The following is a 20,494-nucleotide window of genomic DNA, read 5'->3' on the forward strand; positions in this document are numbered from 1 at the left end:
GTCCCAACACAAGCTCTTCTCCTACCTGGCCCCCCAGTGGTGGAATCAACTCCCCACCTCCATCAGAGACACAGACTGTCTCTCCACCTTCAAGAGAAGGCTCAAGACGCACTTGTTCCGGGAGTACAATGGTACTTAGGAATGGTCCGCTGAACCCAATGCTAGTTTCCTCAAGGATCACACTTAAACAGGCTCTGAATCGATTGTGAGCGTTTCCATGGCATTCAGAAATATACAACCATGCTAATCGCAATTTATATCTGACATGCATGAGCAGTCATCGAACAAAACAGCTACTTTACGTAGCAAGCTTTGTCAAAATATGTTTATTTTATTTCTAGAATTTGGTAGTTTTTGAAGTCAGAAGTTGTTTGCAAAGCAATTTGTTTATTGATAAGGCCGTCAGTTATCCTTCAAGCTAGCTAACGTTGTTAGCTAACGTTGTTAGTGGATTGAAGCTAACGTTGTTAGTGACTTTTTTGCATTCAGCTACATGTAGGAACATCTATCTGTATTACATGCTTAGACATATCCAATGTTTATCAGTGTTTATTATGACCAGACCATCCTCAAATCTCAAAGCAGAACAGCTATTTATCAGCCTGCCTTTCAGGTCCACAACCCCTGGTAACCCCTGCTCTGGCTCTGCTTTGAGTTTGGCCAGAGCCTGTTTAAGGATAGGGTAGGGTTAGTATATATTCTATACTAGACATTGTCTGTTTATCAATCCGAAGAACGCTGAGAACGCAAGTACTTTCTTTGGAAGAACGTTCTTGGAAGCTTCCTTGCGAGAATGGTCTTGCAAGTCTGCAAGGACTTCTGGGAAATCAGAAGCGTTCTCGCTGGTCAAGTCACTATCCGATTCATCCTCGATAAAAGGGGTGGATCAGGAACATTTCCGGGTATTTTTGGCGTTCTTGGTGACTTGAGTTCTTTGGATTGGAACCGTACTTGGGCAATGAAAGATGATGTCAAACGAGTTCGCAAGAACGGAAAAAAACGTGAATTGATTAACGGCCATTCTCTGGTTTGGCGCTGCCGCACTAGCGTTGCTGGGAAAGATGAGATGTATACAGTGACGTAATGACGTGGCTCTGTGGTGGCTCTCTAGCCCATAGAAAAGCAAACCGGTTCTTAGAAGGCTCGCAAATTGAACCAGCTCCTAACCGGCTCTAGCACCAGCTCCTCCCGGTTCACTTTGGTGGAAAGGGGGTATCAGAGAAGCAGGAGTGGTCCCGTCCACCATCGCCGACTACATAGCAACCTTCTTGTATTTTCTCTAAAAATATATATACGTTTTCACATATATACACATACACTATAACAGGTATCAAATCATGGTTTTCCATTCACCATCAGAGTATTGTGTGTAGATATAAAACCAAAGGTTTTGAGAATGAGTTGGGAATTTCTAAAATGCTGGAAACTGTGCAAATAAGTGCACAAGGAGTTTAATGAATTCACAGTTCCAATCCTTCATGTTAAAAGGAAAATACAAAGAATATTTAAATGTATTAGTAATCCTTTGTCTCTGGGTGAATAAAGTGTTTGACTACATTTCCAGTATGATTTAATTAAAACAAGAAACCAAATGCATCAAAAATATGGATGCAAAATATATAAAAAATATAGAGAAACTTGAGATTTGTGTGATTTATTGATTGACTAGATCAATGCTGAATACAACACACAACAGGTAGAGGCTATTTTAAAGGCTCCACTGAACGTTCTTTATTTTTGACAATACTCTACATATCTTATATTACTACCAGTTCAATAAATTATTTTCAAATAATCCTTGTGATTCATAAAGGTATTGATGTGAACCTCCACACGCAAAACGTTTAATTGTTCTAGTAAACTGCATTTTAGTACACTGGATAATTGATCATTGGATTCAGTTAGACAGTCTGATGACGGTTAGTAACATTAAACATTACAACCATTTGCTACACTGGTATGACTTTGCATTACAAGAGTGGCTGAACTGTTTCATAAAACTTCCTGAAAGTTTGATAGTTCTGAGGCCCATTGAAGACAATACAATAACAAATGTTGCCTTTATTGTTGAGTCACAATGATCATTCTCCTTCGAGTCAGAGGTGGAAGATGGCCATGCATGCATTCATCGATGAAAATCTTTATTGTCCATGGAGCAGAGAGAGTAATACAAATCATATAAAAGGATAGCCCGTCTTCACTTTCCCCACAGGTTTTCGTCTGTCCAAAAACAAATGAAGTAAGCAGACCCTTATTTTAGCCATGTTTACAGGTCGGTGAATAATACATGAATAATAATAAGATAATGGATTGATTTTTATTTTTGTAAACCTTTAATAACCAACATTCATACCTGTAAGTATCAAGGTTGTTCCTCATTACTTGCACTTGGCGGTCGACTGCGAATTTGACTCCTCAGCTGCTCAATGAGCTCGGGATTCTGTTGTTGCATTTGTTGTGCAAACTGTTGACCCCTAAATGGACAGAAGTTTAAGTTGACAAGTTAAAGGTGTTGCATATAATTTAGCTAAAATTCTAACCTGGACCACGCACAACATGCAGTTTGTTTACTGTATCATTCACGGTGTCCCCGAGGGGAGTCTACCGTCTCCAATACTGTTCAATACGTATGTTTTGAACCTTACTGGGAAGCTAAACGCCGACAATGCTGGCTGCTTTATTGGGAATCTCCCTGTTAATCATTTATTGTATGCTGATGATATTTGCCTGATATGTCCATCGGTAAAGGCTCTCCAGAAACTGATTCATATTTGTGAGGCCTTTGGTGCTGAAAACAACATGACTTTTTGTGAAAGACAAACTGCATGTATTTTCCGTCACCGATGTCGCTTGCCCGGAACACCACCCTCAGTGAAGCTTAAGGGCACACTTTTGCACTGTTCTTTCTGTGACCTATCTCGGTTTTCAAATCACACCAGATCTTTCTGACGATAGCTTTATCCGCACGTAAACTCGCCACAAAAGTGTTAGCTTTTGTACACAAAAGCTAACACTTTAACCCGAACATTTGGCAAATGCTCTACTGAGGCGAAGCAAATCCTGTTTATGGCACACTGCTCTCCCTTGTATTGCGCCCAGCTATGGTGCAACCATAGCGCTAGTGCGCTGAAGAGACTTAGTTGCCTATCAAGACGCTTTTAATATCATGTCGCAACCAAGGTCTAGCTGCAACAGCTGGCTCTTTGCGCAGCTGCGTGTTGACACCTCTGACGCCAGGAGGCGAAAGCTGACGCATTCTTTTTCTCTTTATGGGTCTCCCCCTTGGCACTTGTTTCGTTTTCCACAATGTATGCTTCATGTTTTGGCTGCTTGCAATGTTTTGGACTACCTCGTTGTTATGATCAGTGACCTATGCTCTTTTGTAAAGCTCTCTCTTGGAAGTCGCTTTGGATAAAAGCGTCTGCTAAATGTATAAATGTAAATGTAATCTAACTGGACTAAATGTATTGAACAGGCTTGTTCATTCAGATCCTGTTGATGGCTCCCTGCTTTCCCATGGCTGGATGGGATGAATGGGCTGGTAGAAGGGGGAGAAGGGCTGTTAGATGTTGTGAGGTTGTCTCCGGTGGAAATTAGGGGAGAAGAGGGACTTCCTGAATGCATTGCTTTTGTTTTTTGAAAGGTTCGGTTGGACGGTTTATGAAAGATTCAGGTTTCTGTGGCAAAATATGAAGGCCTACCACCAGCGCGCTAGCTAACCACTGCTTCAGCGTATCATAATAGTCACATGATTAATGTGATGCCAAGTCCTGTATACACCATAAGCATGCTATTGTGGCATATCAGCCTCAACTGCCTGCAGGATTGGAGAAAGCTGCTCTGGATCACACAGTTCTAGATGACTCATTAGAAGTTTTAAAGGGGCGATTGACTGGGTTTTGGGATATTTCACACTGTTCCTTAAAGTCTCCAAATAGGGTATGTAACATTGTTTGGGCGTAAAATTGCCTCCTCCTGCCTTACATCCTCCAAAATGTTCCTGGGAAAAAACGCTAGGTTTTCTCCTTTTATGGTATGCTCATTAATATTTAGATGAGCTGTGCGTTGATTGGTTGGTTTTCAGCGATTGAAGCTGCGGACCAGAAACGCAACACGGCCAACAGCACACACTGAAACAGCGAAGGTGGAGACGTAGACTTGAAATAAAAACGTGCAAATACATTTATTGTGTCTACACAACACTGTTTTCAACAGATTGACTTGATATCATCTAAAATGATAACGTTAGTTTTTCCAATTCTTTTGTCAAAGCAAACTGGATCGTCTTAGGTGGGAAGAACATATCTGTCAACACTCCCGTTTTCCCCGGGAGTCTCCCGTATTTCACACCCATCTCCCGCCCCCCTCCCATTTTGTCATTTCTCCTGTGAAACTCCTGTAATTTGTATGGCCAAACCTCATTATATAAATATTCACATCAATATATTATTTCAATGTTATCCAGTTGCCAGATCTTGTATGAAACGCATCCTACTCAAATACAATTTTCAACCGATTTGCAATCGCAACCAGAGCCTGTCTATATTAACTACATTCTCTGCCGCAACCTACAACCCAGTAGCGCTGTTGATATCTCTGCAGGTAGGCGGGAGAATTTGAAAAATACATGGTTAATTTTTGATACAGAATCACTTGTAGAAATGGCAAAAGTCTCAGGTGGTGCTACGGCAAAAAAATAAAAAAATAAATATATATATATATAGCTGCAAATTAACAGTAGGCTACGTTACCATCGTAACGTTTTTTGAGCAATTAAATATATTTCTTGTTTTGCCTGTTTTGTGACATGCCTAAAAGGTGTGTAATATTTATATAGGCCTACAGAAATAAAATCGGCATTATAATTGTAATAACTATGATGATTTTTCAGTTGGCAATTTTTTGGTGCCCCCTCAGGACATGGTGCTCTGCGCACAGTGCGTGTTGCCAGATCTTGTATGAAACGCATCCTACTCAAATACAATTTTCAACCGATTTGCAATCGCAACCAGAGCCTGTCTATATTAACTACATTCTCTGCCGCAACCTACAACCCAGTAGCGCTGTTGATATCTCTGCAGGTAGGCGGGAGAATTTGAAAAATACATGGTTAATTTTTGATACAGAATCACTTGTAGAAATGGCAAAAGTCTCAGGTGGTGCTACGGCAAAAAAATAAAAAAATAAATATATATATATATAGCTGCAAATTAACAGTAGGCTACGTTACCATCGTAACGTTTTTTGAGCAATTAAATATATTTCTTGTTTTGCCTGTTTTGTGACATGCCTAAAAGGTGTGTAATATTTATATAGGCCTACAGAAATAAAATCGGCATTATAATTGTAATAACTATGATGATTTTTCAGTTGGCAATTTTTTGGTGCCCCCTCAGGACATGGTGCTCTGCGCACAGTGCGTGTTATGGGAGCGGCGGCACTGGTTGAAGTTCCTATAACTAGCATCACATCATTAATCACACATTAATATCTCATCAGCACTCGGTACTCCAATGTTGACAGGTATGGGGTAGAACTTTACAGCTTAGCATCAACCAATCTATATCATGATTCAACTCAGCTTCAGTTACTGTAGCTAGATATCTTGCTGACAAAGATCTGGACAAACATGCATCGTGAATTGTAGATTTACATGTAACAGGTTATTTATTCGAATGAAACACACTTTGCTCTTGCGTTAGCAAGCTAAACTAGTGTACATGTCTACAGTCTAGGTGTTTTCACTATCTTGCTGTTCTTGTGTTCCTTGCAAATCAGCGTTAATCAAAAGCAGATGAGCTAGAGTCTTGCTAACATTGACTCGACAGGCATGGCTGATGTATACCGTGGCTCTAGTGTAGAAGATCTCTGTGCAGTTCGACCCTCAATTACACATTTGCTCTAACTAACACCAAGGACGGTTTTTAAAACCTCGGATAATGTAAAGCAGGTCTTGCTATGAAGCTGTTGCTGGAAACAGGTGCGTTCCAACCTTATGTTCATCACAACCGCAACAGTTATTAGCAATGCTAACGTATCCTGTATCTTGCACCTGACTTTCTCCAGTTCAAATAGATAATCTAGACAGGCGGTAGCAATAGGCTAGACTGTTATTTGTTTTATGGCTATTTTTTTGGAAGTTTCCCTTCTAAGGCCGACTACAGCTAGTCTAGCTAGAGTCATTTGATAATTCTAAAACTGGTTGTTCCCATCCTTGATTGTGATTGGCTATATTGTGTTCCATGCATAACATTCTTAACATTCCATATTACTGCGCATTGAATATTTCAAATTAAAAAAGATGGCAAAGGTGTCCATCTGGCTGTTGCGTGGCAACGATTTATGTAGGAACTATACTTTGTAGTGGCGGAAGAATAATGGTTTATTATAAAAACTATTTTGTTTCTAATTATTTTTATTTATGAAACCATATTAAATATTTGAAGTAACAGTTTTAGAAAAGCAATAAGCCCCAAGAGGCAGTGTTTTGCCCTGATTTTAGAACAGGTAAGGGGAGTTGTTAGGCACGACTCAAAGCGTTGCTCTTTTCAGCAACAGCGGCTTAGCAAATCCTTCTTTAAATTGTCCAAGGATTTCATTCAAAACTGGCTTTTGTGAAACGGTCCGAGCAAAGTAATAATTTAGTATCGTACTTTATAGGGATCTTCCTATAAAGAAAAAAATCTTCCTTGGGAAGATTATAAAAAGTGTCAGCATTCCGAGTTCAGCCTGGAATACTGGATTTACGATGGTCCATTTTCAATATACTTTAAAAACGTGTTGTTCGCGTGGAAGTACACAGAGCAGCGCGCAGTTAAACTAGTGTCTGACCAGAGGGCGGGTAAATGTACATTTTGGGGCGTGACAAAGTTGATGCTGCACGTCACAACTTGCATTGACGTCACAACTTGTTTCAAAATAAATGTTGATAGGAAAGAGGTTTCAATGGACTTTGCGGTTCACTGTATGTCTATTTTACACACCAAACTGTAATTTTTCAACTATGACAAGGTAAAATCGGTTTTGCAATCAATCGCCCCTTTTAACACAAACATGGCATAGAGAAAGATTTGGAAGACATTATTTCTCAATTGTTTGTAGCCTACCCCTCTTTTTAACCCTTGTGTTATCTTTGGGTCTGACCCAAAAATGACAGTTTCCTGCTAGCACGCCTAGATATCTCAGGAATTTATTATTCCATTCTAGAATGGAACCGAAGAGTCCAGCCCACCAGAACTACCCAGCTGATGGCCCTGAGCCCCCCAGAACATTCTTCAACAGACCATTTTATAGATACGACAGTTCTCAAAAGTCATTGGTCCATCCTACAGACATGAAGTTATACCAAATCTCTTCCGTCATTGGTTAAATCCTTAGAACAATACAGTTGAATCCACATTTTCTTCTGACCAACTGTCTCTTCCCCCAAGGTGACAAGAACTCTTTCAGGTCACCCAGACTTCACGTCTCCTAGACTTCATGTCTCCTAGTTAGGTGTTATAAAACTACAGGTGGCATCTCTACCAAATGGAGTTGAATCAACATACATTGAATCAAGCTTCTTATCCAACTGTAAACTTCTCCTAAAACACATTCATTGTACATATAGGCCCATATCTTTCACATTCCTCATGAGAAATTAGGCATATACACTAAATATCAGCATTTTGAGACCTTCTAGCTGTCAATGGCATCACTTAGAAAAAAGAAAGAAAAAAAACATTTTAGGGCGTGGCTTGTAGCACCACCTATTGTCTCACATGGCCCATGATTGGTATGGTAGTTACTAATGCTCTGCAGTTTCAACATGCCAAATATTCACAACTTTTTACAGTACTGGTCTAGGGGCTGCCATTGACTCCCATGGAGCCCAACCAGAGGGAGCTTAATAAGAGAAACAGTGGGCCCTGTCAATTGCATTTCCATTTTCCGTCAGACCACTCATCAAGGCGGGCCTTCAGTTAAAACGTCATATTTTCTCTGTAGAGAGAACACCATGGGCAACCTACTCGAACCTGATCATTGCTTGATGGCCAAATATCGCTGCTTTTTGAAGCATTGGTTGTGCTTTAGTATGGGAATCCATCTTAACATTTAATTAATGCATTTTTGATACAATAATTCTACTTTTTTTATATCAAGAATTGCATTTTGGATATCAAGATAATGCAATTGCATTATCATTTTAAAGTAGTCCCCTATACACTAGATCATCTAATTTATTCTACAATGAGGTCAAAAGAGGTTTTATCGTCCTAATGTCTATCTTTTTTTAAATCAAGAGTGAAGAAAGCTAATCAGTTTGAAACTTGTGTTTAATTTTAAGCAATGTCATCCTTGATATTTCTTTCCCAGTTCATAGTCTTAAAAACTGAGACGGGGATTTATCAAATCTGGCTGATCTTATAACACGGGCCTATGCATCAGCGACACATCCTTAGCGTTCTACGGTTCTACGGATTTAAAATACACTCATCAGGCAACATCTTGCATCTTGCCAGAACCCTCAAATTAAATGAAGAACATTGGTATACACATAGATATAATGTGAGCTAATAATCTAGAGATCCAGAGTGGTTTACATGTATAGAAGGTGGCAAGCAGTTGAGTCAAACTGGTTAGGTTACCTTAAGATGTGCAATTGTGGGGTAAGACTGGGGGTCAGATGGCTGAGCGGTTAGGGAGTCGGGCTATTAAATCAGAAGGTTGCCGATTTGATTCCCGGCCATGCCAAATGACGTTGTGTCCTTTGGCAAGGCACTTTACCCTACTTGCCTTGAGTAAAATGTCCCTGTACTTACTGTAAGTCTCTCTGGATAAGATCAACTGCTAAATGTAAATGTAAGAATGTCCAAAATAAGTCCTTAATTTGTACTTTTCTGTGGCATGGCGGAAAGGGCATTTGTACAGAGCCGAGCCACCATAGGTATACTTAGGGATGGGCGAACGATGCCTTGTGAAGCTTTGGTGGTTTCTTCCGGATTGTGCCGGCCCAAAGAGCCGAACTATCGGCGCATTGAAAATGAACAGCGTCATCAAGCAGCCGTTTAAACTGGCTGAATGAGGCTTAGTGGTTGTCTCCGACAGTAGACTACGCTACGTTATTTAATATGTTAATTAAGGCAACATGTTCATTTTGATCTGATATTGGTGCTTACACATTAAAATGTTGTGATACATCTGTAGACCGTTAAATTGTCATTTTCTCACAGTAAAAGATAAAGAATAACGTCCGAGGTGCCCTGCACTGGGGCGCGAACTCGGGTATCCAGACTCATTTCAACCATACGTCGTCAGACATATAGACATATTAACCAGCTACACCACTGAAAAAGCTGTTACTTGTTCATCTGGGTGGACGGTCTTAATACGATACGGTATTCATAGCAATTAAACATTTTATTTATTTATTTTTACATTTGTGATATGTAGCCATATTGTAAACTGGGGGGTCTTTATTATTACTAATTATTATTACTGTTGACGAATCATCAACATTTGTTTTCTGGGAACTGTATAGACCTCCCTAGTCCTATAATGTTAAGTTTCATTTCAATAAAATAACACAATACTCAAGTGCACGGAATTGTAATTATTACAATACGGATTTGGCTAAATAATAATGACCGATGGAAGAAACTCGAGCAATGTCTGATGCTGTTTCTCTGGTAAATCCCTTGCCACCGTTGCTAAAAGGGACTCTGGTTACCACACTGTTCAAAATGTCAGTCAATAACTGTCTACAGATTCATTATTCACCCCCTGGGTAATTTGTCGTGTTGCAACAGAAACTAAAAAGTTGGTTCATTTCTGGATTAATGGTGAAGTGTGCTTGCGACCACCCCAGCTGTCCAGTGAGCTGTGTACTAATATCAACTGGTACAGTACAACTGTACAACGACTACTTAAAAAAGATTTGTTGGATCAGATGTTAGTTTATTTCCTCCAGGAACACAATGGGCCTCATTCTCGAACGCAGTTAAGAAGAATCTAAGAAGGAATTTCTTCTGAATTGGATTTAGGAAAACATTTGGCATTCATGAAAGTTTTCTCATCTGGGATTTGTTCTGAACTTAAGACTTTCCGAACTCGAAATAGCAATCGTAAATCGGCCAGAGTTTTCTCAAATGTGATTCCTTAAAAAAACACAAGGATCAAAGGAATCGCATTTAAGAAAACTCTCCGTCTTTGAAGTGTTAATGAAGTTATGGCTGTAAAACTGTAGGTTTTGAAAAAGGCTCCACCTGTTTTGGCCCTGGGGTCTAATTTATAAAACTGTGCATAGGATTCTTACTAAAATTGTACGTACACCCAAAAGCCTAAAATGGCATACGTACAATTTTTGTAAAAATCCTCCGCATACCTGTACGCAATGTTCCCTTTATATATCACAGATTACCCACAAGTGTGCGTACGTGAATCAGCATGTTACCTCTCCCTGAACACGCCCATTTTTAACCATAACTGGTCAATGCAAAGCATCTCATGAATGCTAATCTGTATCTCATGACCCTGACATGCGATTGTTCTTCACGGTGAATCATGGCGACCAAAAAAATTAAAGTTCTCAGACACTGTTAGCCTATTGGTGGAGGCCCGAAAACCACATTATTTGGTGGCCGGTGGATCACCAATAAAAAAAACTGCAAGTGGCGTCAACTGTGCCAGACGATACCCAGAGTCGAGATACAATTTGAAAATAAAAGCCTATTTGCTATGAACAGTAGTCTATTAAAGTCTGGACTGATAACGAGGACGTAGAGTATAGTGATTGCACGGGATCTTAACGACTGTATTTCCAGTTTTTGACATGAGGATATTTGCACAGTATTAAAGAAATATATTTAGTTATACACTGTGTTCTGCAGTTATCTAAAGGTAGGATGTGATGTTATCCTGTATTCCATGCAGTCGGGGAAGCTCCCCCTCCTGCACTACCGTAGTGGACAATCTGATGGTGAGGAAATGCTGAATTTTGATTTAAAATTTGAGTTGGATTGTACAAGGTGTTTATGGAACAAGTATCCTTCAGTACAAGCTCCAATAACACTGCTGGATGTAATCTTCATGATGATCATGAAATAGAATGAAAAAAATTGTGTGTGAGGAAAACAAAATATATAAATATTACAAGTAATGTTCTTCACGCATTCAATTTCTGCAGTCTGGCTACAGTACGGTCATCTGCGTCGCCAATTCCAACTGTTTCCAAAATGTGTGTAGGCCTACGGGAGGGTCAGAGTTTGCGTAAAGGACCGCACATTCTCCCGTCAAGTTAGTTTTTTTAAATCACAACCTTTGTGTGGACACATTTTCAGCCCCGTTTTGTGCGTACGCAAGCTTTATAAATGAGACCCCTGGTCTGTACCTTTGTCATGCTCCAAAATGTGCTGCGCGCTGCTCTGTGTACTTGCTTGCGGTTGTGATGAACATAAGGTAGGAACGCACATCTTTTCAGCAATAGCTTCATAGCAAATTCTGCTTTACATTGTCCCAGGTTTTCAAAACCGGTGAAATGGTTCGCGCAAATGTGTTGAGGGTTGAACTGCACAGGGATCTTCCACACTATGGTAGACAAACATAAGCCATGCCCATCTAGTCAATGTTAGCTAGACTCTAGCTCATCTGCTTTTTATTAACGCTGATTAGCAAGGAATGCAAGAACAGCTCGATAGCAAAAACACCTAAGCTGTGTCTACTACCACGCACTTGTGCACTTCGAGCACTGATTTTCAGTGCTTAGGGCGCTTCACTCACGAAACCTGCAGAATTCAGTGCACTGAAAGTCCCTGCATGGCGCACTGCAAACAGTCCAAAAAAACAGTGTACAACGATGGACACTACTCGCCCTAAACGGACGCCATCTTGGCTACGTAGCGGAACAGGAGGAGCTCTTTTGCCAGCTTTTTCCACTTGGGGTGTAGAAGCGCGTTCATTTTGACAGGTTTTGCGGCTGTCGCGAGCAGATTTGCGTCCGTCACTTCCGGTTAACGTGAGTGTTCCATTTCAGACATCACTTATCAGCGACAGAGTGCACTACATATGTAAGTGCATTGTTTTGCAGTGCACTGTATTGCAGTGTACTTCGTAAAGTGTTTGGTAATAGACACAGCCCTAGATGTAAACTAGTTTAGCTTGCTAACTCAGGAGCATAGGTAAAATGTGTGATGATTTAGGCTAGTTTATTGGCAGAGGGGCTAACGTTATTTCATGTTAGTGTTGTCATGTAAATCTACATTTCAAGATGCATGTTTGTCCAGATCAAATTTTCAGCAAGATAGCTAGAGCTAACTGAAGCTGAGTTGAATCACGATAGTTTGTTCGCTATGCTGTAGTGTTATTGTTACCCACCTAAAGCGATCCTGTCTACTTCAACAACAGAAGTGGAAACAACTAACGTAATCATTTCAAATGATTTCTAGTCAATCTGTTTAAAACAGTGTTGTGTAGACAACTCATTTGTTCGTTTTTATTTCAAGTCTCCACCTTCGTTGTTTCAGTGAGTGCTGTTGGCCGTGTTGCGTCTTTGCTCCGCAGCTTCACTTGTTGTAAACCAATCAGCGCGCAGCTCATCTATATATTCATGAGCATACCATAAAAGGTGAAAACCTTGCGTTTTTTCCCGGGAAAATTTCACTGGATGCATCAGGAGGCATAGAACAGCAACTGGGCCATTTTCAGCCCCACAAATGTTACATACCTTATTCAGAGACCTTAAGGAACAGTGTGAAATATCCCAAAAACCCAGTCAATCACCCCTTTATCATCTAAAGTGTTACATAGAGGATTTAGAAAGCAGCGGTTATTCATGCAGTATTGGGTGTTACAACTTTCTAGTAGCATTGTGATGCAAGTTTTAGAATACATACGCTTGGATGAGACCAGAGATATCACCAGTGCTTGCACCCCCTGCTCCTGCTCCTGCTCCTGCTACAACTCCGGCTGCTGGTGTTGCCCCCATGCCTGCTGTTGCCCCAACTCCAGGGGCTGCGGCACCAGCCATTGGACCATAAGCACCTGACATCATGCCAGACATCCTGGAGAGAATAACAACAGAATCAGTCAATTTTAACAATTCAATTTCTTTAATTTAGTAAAGTGTCAAATGTATTAGGATTTTAGATTTGTTTTTGAATTTTTGTATACATTATGTACAATAATAATATCTGAGAAATCTAAGTTTTTCACAATAAAATGTAATACAATACCTCCAAGCTTTTATTTCTTGTAGGGTGTATAAACTTACACTGTATACAACTGATATAAAATATAAGCCTATATGCAGTCCAGTCCCCAGTTTCTAAATAACCTAACATATAGTGATTGAGTAAAAACTAAAAAGTTAGCTATACAATTTTGTAAAATATAATTCTGTTGGCATTTTCTTCTTTATTTATTTTAACAAAGAGACAGGAAAGGCAGGGAGAGACAGGGTATGACATGCAGGAAATGGCCCGGGCAAAAAATGGAACGTGGTAATGTAGATCACAGTATAATTCTGAAAAATAGAATGTAATGGTATATATCATGATACATTCGTTTATCAAAATATTTCAAGACAAGGCAATCCTCACCGCTGCGGCTAATCTACCGCATTTGGATGAAGAATTGACATTCTTCTTAGGTTCTAAGGAAAACTGATTCAACAACATCCTCATTGGGGTGTGCTTGCCTTCGGCGAGCTCAAACCATTGTTCTCTCACATACATATATTTATTTATTTATTTTCCCAAGCCTAAGGATCCCTCAATATTTGGACTACATAGACAGAGTCGGTGTCAAAAGGTTCGTCTTGGTAGGGTTTGCGTTACTTGTATTTTTATTTAAATTCAGTTGCACAGGTTAGGAGCTTACAAATGTATCACTAATTATTTTTTGTACTTACCTTAGGTTTTAGGCAATATGCTATGATTTGTTATGAGCATTTGTTGAAATAGTAATGTGTATTTTAAGAATACGTTTTAAAACGTGCTCTGAGCATTCAACACATCAAGTTTAGCCCCGCGACCCCCCCGGCCCCCTCCCAGAATGGTGTAGCCTAACATTGATTAAAAAAACAACCTCTCGTCAAGACACACGCAGCAATCTGACATGTTAAAATTAAGCGTACAATTAGCCATGTACGGAGCATGTGAGTGAGAATGATACGGACATCTGAATTTAGACACCAGTGGCTCGAAGAATACCAGTGGTCATAGGTGCTATCACCAGCGTATAAGCAGTATTGCCAAACTTTTTTTGCCAGCGCAAGGCGCAACACATAGCTTATTGAAAAGTCTAATGTTTTTGTATCGCTTTAGATTCCTCACTACATAAAATGTGGTTGTCATTACAGTTTACTTAAGTCTTCTAAATTAAATAAACCTCATAAGGTCTGTGAAAAAATTGTATTGCCAGGAAAATGAGGCAATACTTGTTTCAAAAGTAGTATTGCCATGGCACTACTGGCAATACTGACGGCGGAGGCAATGGTGAAGGTACCAAGACGGAGCAATGCACTGTGTGTACTGAAAATTCTGTGGGCCTTCAATTGCAGGACTGTCCAAATTTGTAACAGCGTGACAAATTCTAACAAAAAACATTGAAGCTTCACAATGACTGTATGAAGCACACAAAGTGTAGAGACAGGTAGGGCCTACATATCACCACCTCCAGCTTAGGGCTGCAACAAACTATTATTTTGATAATCGACTAATCTAACGATTATTAGATCGATAAGTCGACTAATCATCAATTTTTTCATTGTTAATCAGAATGCTTTGAACGATTATTCAGCTTTTGTAATTTGTTAAAACAGAGTTATACTTATTCTAACTAATAAATAAAACCAAGAAATCACTTCAGCTTTTGAAAAACATATTCGAATTACACTTTGAGCCAACTCTTTTTGTCCAATTGTGTCCAACCTAAATAAAAAATGCTCTCAGCATTGTTTCAATCATGTTGCTTTAAAGTATTTAAAAGATAAATAAACACTAAGTTTGTTGTATTACAGACAAAAAAAGGAGGAATGTAAACATATCTCTCGTAAGACAACAATGAAATGTTCAATGAAAAACAGTGAGCAACAGTATAATTTCTGGACTGACTTTTTGTTTGTCTCATTACAATGGTCGTATACACTGAACTGTTTAACTGCTGTCTGTGGACATATTGCTACGGTGTTAGTATCCGTGAAATACTGCATAATTTGTTATTATCAACTGGTGTAGCTAACTAGCCATCCAGCTTGAGCACACTCACCTCTTGCCGTTTCCATCTCCTCTCGTGCGGGGATGCTTTTGTTTTAAATGTTCATGCATGCACGTTGTGCTACCATGGAAAACAAGTTCCGCCTTGTACACATTACATATTACAGTATTTTTAGTTGGATCTTTGGTGAAACTTTCCCACACAAAACGTTATCAGGCCCGTTTGCACCCTAAAATGTTTACCGCTGTTTTCTTCTATTGGATAGCATACAGGAGGGCTGCATTAGTCTAGCGCTACAACGCCGCACTGGTCAAATCACGTTATTGCAGGCACTTCAAATAGGTCCTCTGAGATCAAACGATTTGTCGTCAATTTTTTATTGTCGACGAACCTCGCCAAAACAGAACTTATCATCCCGGCCAAACCCTTCATCTCTCTCCCACGATCTCTCAATCACCAGACGCTCCCATGTTACCCCGCTCCTCATCTCCCTCCACTGGCTACCCATCACCGCCCGCATCAGATTCAAGACCCTGGTACTGACCTTCCCAGCAGTGAACGGGACCCGGGCACCCGACTACATCAAGTCTCTCCTGCAGCTTTACACCCCCACCTACGGTCCTCTTCAGACAACCGCCTGTTGGTCCCACCGCTCAACACTGCCCAGTCCCAGCACAAGCTCTTCTCCTGTCTGGCCCCCTAGTGGTGGAATCAACTCCCCACCTCGATCAGAGACACTGACTTTCTCCCCACCTTCAAGAAAATTGACTCAAGACGCACTTGTTCCAGGAGGAAAACAGTACTTGGTAGAATGGTTTGCTGGACCCAATGTTAGCTTCCTCAAGGTTCACAATGACTCTTGCTGAGAGACTCTTTTTGGTTAGTGGTAACTGATTTAAATGGTTGTACTCACTGTGAAATGTTTTTTACTGTTGCTTACTTTTCTACAGGTACACTTGCACTTATAGCAATTCATTTTGTTTGATTGTAACTTGCTTAACTACATGCTCTTATGGTTCTTCCCTTTGGCACTTATTTTTGGTTGTTCACAATATGTGCTTCATGTGTTGGCTACCCAAAATGTTTTTGGGGTTATCTTGCTGTTATTATCAGTAGGGCTGCAACTAATGATTGTTTTAATAATCGATTAATCTGTTGATAGTTTTTTTGATTAATCGATGAATTGGATAAAAAAACAAAAAATCATTAATTTCCAACCCTTTATTCAAAAACACAACTGACAGAACTGTGCACACATTCTGAAAATCTTCAGAATGTGCACAAAGAGGCACACAATTTTGAAAAGGTTATTTATATTAGTGTGGATTTCATGCCATTTTCCAAGATGAGAAATGTATGAGTTTTGTTTAAAACTATCGAAAATTGAAAGGTTGTGGAAGTAGGCCAGACTAAAAAGAATAATCTGGTGTATATTTACGATTTTTTGACACCATTTTGAAAGAATTTTAGATTTGCGAGGATTAGGCTATTTTCAAAGATTAGGGATTTTCGATCATTTTATTTGAAACTTCATTGAAAAAGTAAAGGCTGTGGAAGTATACCAGACATTGTTAAGATACTCTTGTGTCTGTTTGAGGTTTTACATTCCCCAAAATATTATAAAAGTCTACATTTTTCAAAATGGTATGGGTTGTGTTCACCCGGTCCCAGACGCGATGCTGCAAAGTAGCGTCTTCCGAATGTGAGACAAATGTCGAAAATGAAACTAACTTCACCTCGGTCAATTAACACACTGTTTCGAAGTATTTTGTGTGAAATGCTCCCACACCTTGGATGTCTTGGGTCGTACTGATTTCTCTGCCTCCACCATGTGTTTCAGAACAACGTTACTCAACAACGTCTCTCCGATGGCCTTTCCTCTACCTCCGCTCCGCACTCAACGAAACTTTTTGTTTTTTATACTCAAACATCTCCGCAAAATATTGAGTGGTGTAATAATCGCGCGACAACGAATCGATAATGAAATTAGTTGCCAAAGCTTTTAATAATCGATTTTAATCGATTTAATCGATTTGTTGTCGCAGCCCTAATTATCAGTGACCTATGCACTTTGTAAAGCTCGCTCTTGGAAGACGCTTTGGATAAAAGCGCTAAATAAATATATGTAAATGTACAGATCCCGTAACGCAGCAGCCCTCCTGACTGCATTTTGGTGTTATTTTTTCTTAAGAGTTCAGGAGTCTGCTCATCTGTGCCACAACCATAGTGTGTTGTAATCTAAAATACATTAATTGTGCATTTCATAATGTAGGCCTACTGTATTTTCTATTGCAGTAAATCTATCCCAATCAATGTTAAAGAAACAAAAAGTTGAAAACCAAGTTGAACAATGTATTTTGGCATTTCAAAACCCTTTTACGCTTCCCTGCTGTATGACTATGTTAAGCCTGTGTTCTGATCCTCTCTTTCACCAACCGTCTCTGGAGAAGGGGATGCCTCACTGAATTGCTCCTCCCAAGGTTTCTTCCATTTTTGCTCCAGCTGGGAGTTTCTCGTCTTCCTTGAGGATTTAGGTTGGTTGAGGGGCAATTCTATGGGCATATGTGAAGCCCTCTGTGACATGTTTGCATGTAAAAAGGGCTATACAAATAAATGTTGATTGGATTTGAAGAAAGCATGTGGTAAATCCCTTTCCGATTCTGGGTTTAAAAGATGGCAAGTAATTAAAGGTCCCATGGCATGCTGTTTTATGATGACATAAGGGGAAGATTTTCAGATCGGAGCATTTGTGCTTTCATTTTCTCAAAGGTGGAGAAAAATACCCAGGGCTTGGTTTACACCTATCGAAATTTCTAGCCACTGGGGGACCAAAGGCAGGTTAGGGGAACTCATTAATTTTAAATAACCTCAAAGTGACATTTTCATGCCATGGGACCTTTAAAGTGCACATCTTTATGCAATACAGGTTCATAATTGTTCATTATTATCCAGAGCGGCTTACTATAAATAATTTGTGCGACCAAATCATGTTTTGAGCCAATAACTGAAAAAGTTAGTAGTGCAAGTGCCACCAGTGGAAAAGGTTAGTGTACAGCCGTCATGAGGGGATTCTCCTTAGCTCTGACTTATTTTAAACCTTCTCCTTGTTCACTTCTTGTTCTCTCTCTGATTCACAATAATCACGGTAGAGTAGTTAAATCGTTAAGTTAATAAATATCTATTTCATTTAACCTTACTTTGACCATTCTAGTTCTGATTTAACCCATACTCAAATGTGACATGCTCCAATGAAAAGGGGCGGTTGTCGGCCAACTAATGGCCGATATCTGTACAAATCACTATCCCATCGCCCCTCCTCATCAAGTAGTGAATCGGCAGATCTGGTCTCGAGTCAAGCACTTTTAAATATAATGTTTCACAAGTAGTCAACTTTCAAGCATGCCTTCTGTGTGTTCGGAGTACATTTTTGTTATACATTCATTTTAGCCTACATCCACGGACTTACTAGAATGAATGGGCTAATCTTGGGAACTGCATTGTGCACAGGATGAATATTTATTTGTTTGACCTGGCAAACAGTGAATACATCTTTCAGGCTGTTTTCGGAACCAACAACTTAATATATAACTTGAACCATAATCGGCCGAGGTAAAGTGCAATGTAGTCAGTAAAAAATACTGGGTGATAACACATATCTACAATAAGTAAAGAAGCAGGATCCTGGAATTTGATCAATTTTCGTCACTGTGGCGAAATAACCGGCGCTCAACGCTTCTGATGATTAACACACAACAATTGCACCTCTTTTAACCCCATCTGGGTTAGAGAGTTCCAGGTTTACCAACATTTAGCAATACATATCTTCAACTATTTCAGATTTGAATGTCTGACATCACTTGAAAGCTTACAATCTGCACTTTCACAATCTGTAAAAGTTGTCTGTGAGCCGACCAAACACCATCTTTTTATCAGACCGTGTCACAAATTACTGCAATTCCAGCATATTAGGTTAATGTTATACACTGTTCAGTTTACCCCTCTTCCTTTAAACCATGAAGAATAGTTTTGGTTTTTGGGCAATATTAAACCCCCATCCCTATGTTAAACTCAATTGATTTATGCAAAAATTGTTACGTAAAAGTCCTCTAAATGAAATCGAAAAATACTCTTTATTTTCATAAACTATGATTATGGCATGAATGTGATCTAGCACAACTATTTGCACATGTGCAAATTTAACCTTTTTCTTTTCTCTTTCCATGTCGAAAAATTAGGAGGGAGTGAGTCTGCCAGAGTGGGCCGAGGTGTGTGAGGGGGGAAGGTCCGTGAGCGATTATTCAACTGTGTGGGTAACGTAATCTACACTTGTGTCTCGCTCTGGTGTCTCATGAAGGGAGCGATTGACGGCTAATATCTAACATCTGCATTAAAGTTAAGACTCTAAAGATGAAGTTTAATTGGTTATATTACATTGGATCGAACTGTGGACACATTCTACAGTGCACTCGCACAAATGCTCCTGTAAGGAGTTGGATCAACAAACTTCTTCCATTTGGCACACAGCTTTGTGTGTCATTTATTCAAGTAGGCCTACAAACACAATACTTGTAAGAGCCAAAGAACCAGTTTTTGTTGTATAAAACTAGCATCTAAAATGTTGTCTATTTAAATCTGTAAATACATAATATTTCTCCATACACGAAATTATTTAATTTAAAGTTGTAAATTACATTGATCATTTTGAGATGGTCGGGTAAGGAGCAACACAGTTTTTCTGACCGACGACACCAATGTACCAATTTACTGTTATTAAGATCTTAAGAATTCATGTTTTTGTTTGTATGTTACGTTTTTGTCAGTAAATGTTTAAAAGGAAGAAGTTTGGAATTTTGCTGGGTCACACTGGTTGCTAGAAGCCTGTTCCATTAGTGGCATATGGAACAAAGACGGAGTGCCACTTACAATACTTTTTGAACAGAAAACATAGCCATAGCTGGCTATCCACAACGTAGCCCATACCTCACTGCAGGTGCAGTGTCCACTTGCACCTGACCAGTGAATTATATAGTGTAGTCTGCCAAGTCATGATATGTATAGTTATAGGGATATGAAAGAGATCAGGATATGAGGATATTTTGGTCATATTGCACAGCTCTACAAATTCTTCAAATTCTTGTCCATAATCTGTCAACGACATGAACAATCGCCAATTTAAACAATCTTTTGGTAGCTAATTTCTTGCTTTAGTGTTGCTGTTGTAAGGGGTAGCAGCTTTCTGAATGCCATTGATAGACGCTTTTTTCTGTTCTCTCTGGCTCTGAAAAGTAGTGCTACCTTTAGG

The 20,494-nt window shown here is 39.5% G+C and overlaps 1 protein-coding gene across 2 annotated transcripts in view; it reads right to left on the minus strand.

Annotated features, from left to right (window-relative positions):
• Nucleotides 1-1,638: 1,638 nt before the first annotated feature.
• The window catches only part of sgta (small glutamine rich tetratricopeptide repeat co-chaperone alpha), a 35,717-nt gene continuing 16,861 nt past the window's right edge, over nucleotides 1,639-20,494 (minus strand). For both annotated transcript variants that reach the window (XM_084692242.1, XM_084692241.1), the window contains exons 10-12: nucleotides 12,870-13,037; nucleotides 2,354-2,474; nucleotides 1,639-2,220 (exon numbers count right to left, since the gene is read on the minus strand). In XM_084692242.1, coding sequence (XP_084548368.1) covers nucleotides 2,363-2,474; nucleotides 12,870-13,037 — 280 coding nt within the window. In that variant the 3' untranslated portion in view covers nucleotides 1,639-2,220; nucleotides 2,354-2,362. The remainder of the gene's footprint in view (nucleotides 2,221-2,353; nucleotides 2,475-12,869; nucleotides 13,038-20,494) is intronic.

The sequence above is a fragment of the Hypomesus nipponensis genome, chromosome 26 (assembly GCF_054491055.1).
Source record: "Hypomesus nipponensis isolate SF chromosome 26, ASM5449105v1, whole genome shotgun sequence".
In the NCBI taxonomy this organism is placed as follows: domain Eukaryota; kingdom Metazoa; phylum Chordata; class Actinopteri; order Osmeriformes; family Osmeridae; genus Hypomesus; species Hypomesus nipponensis.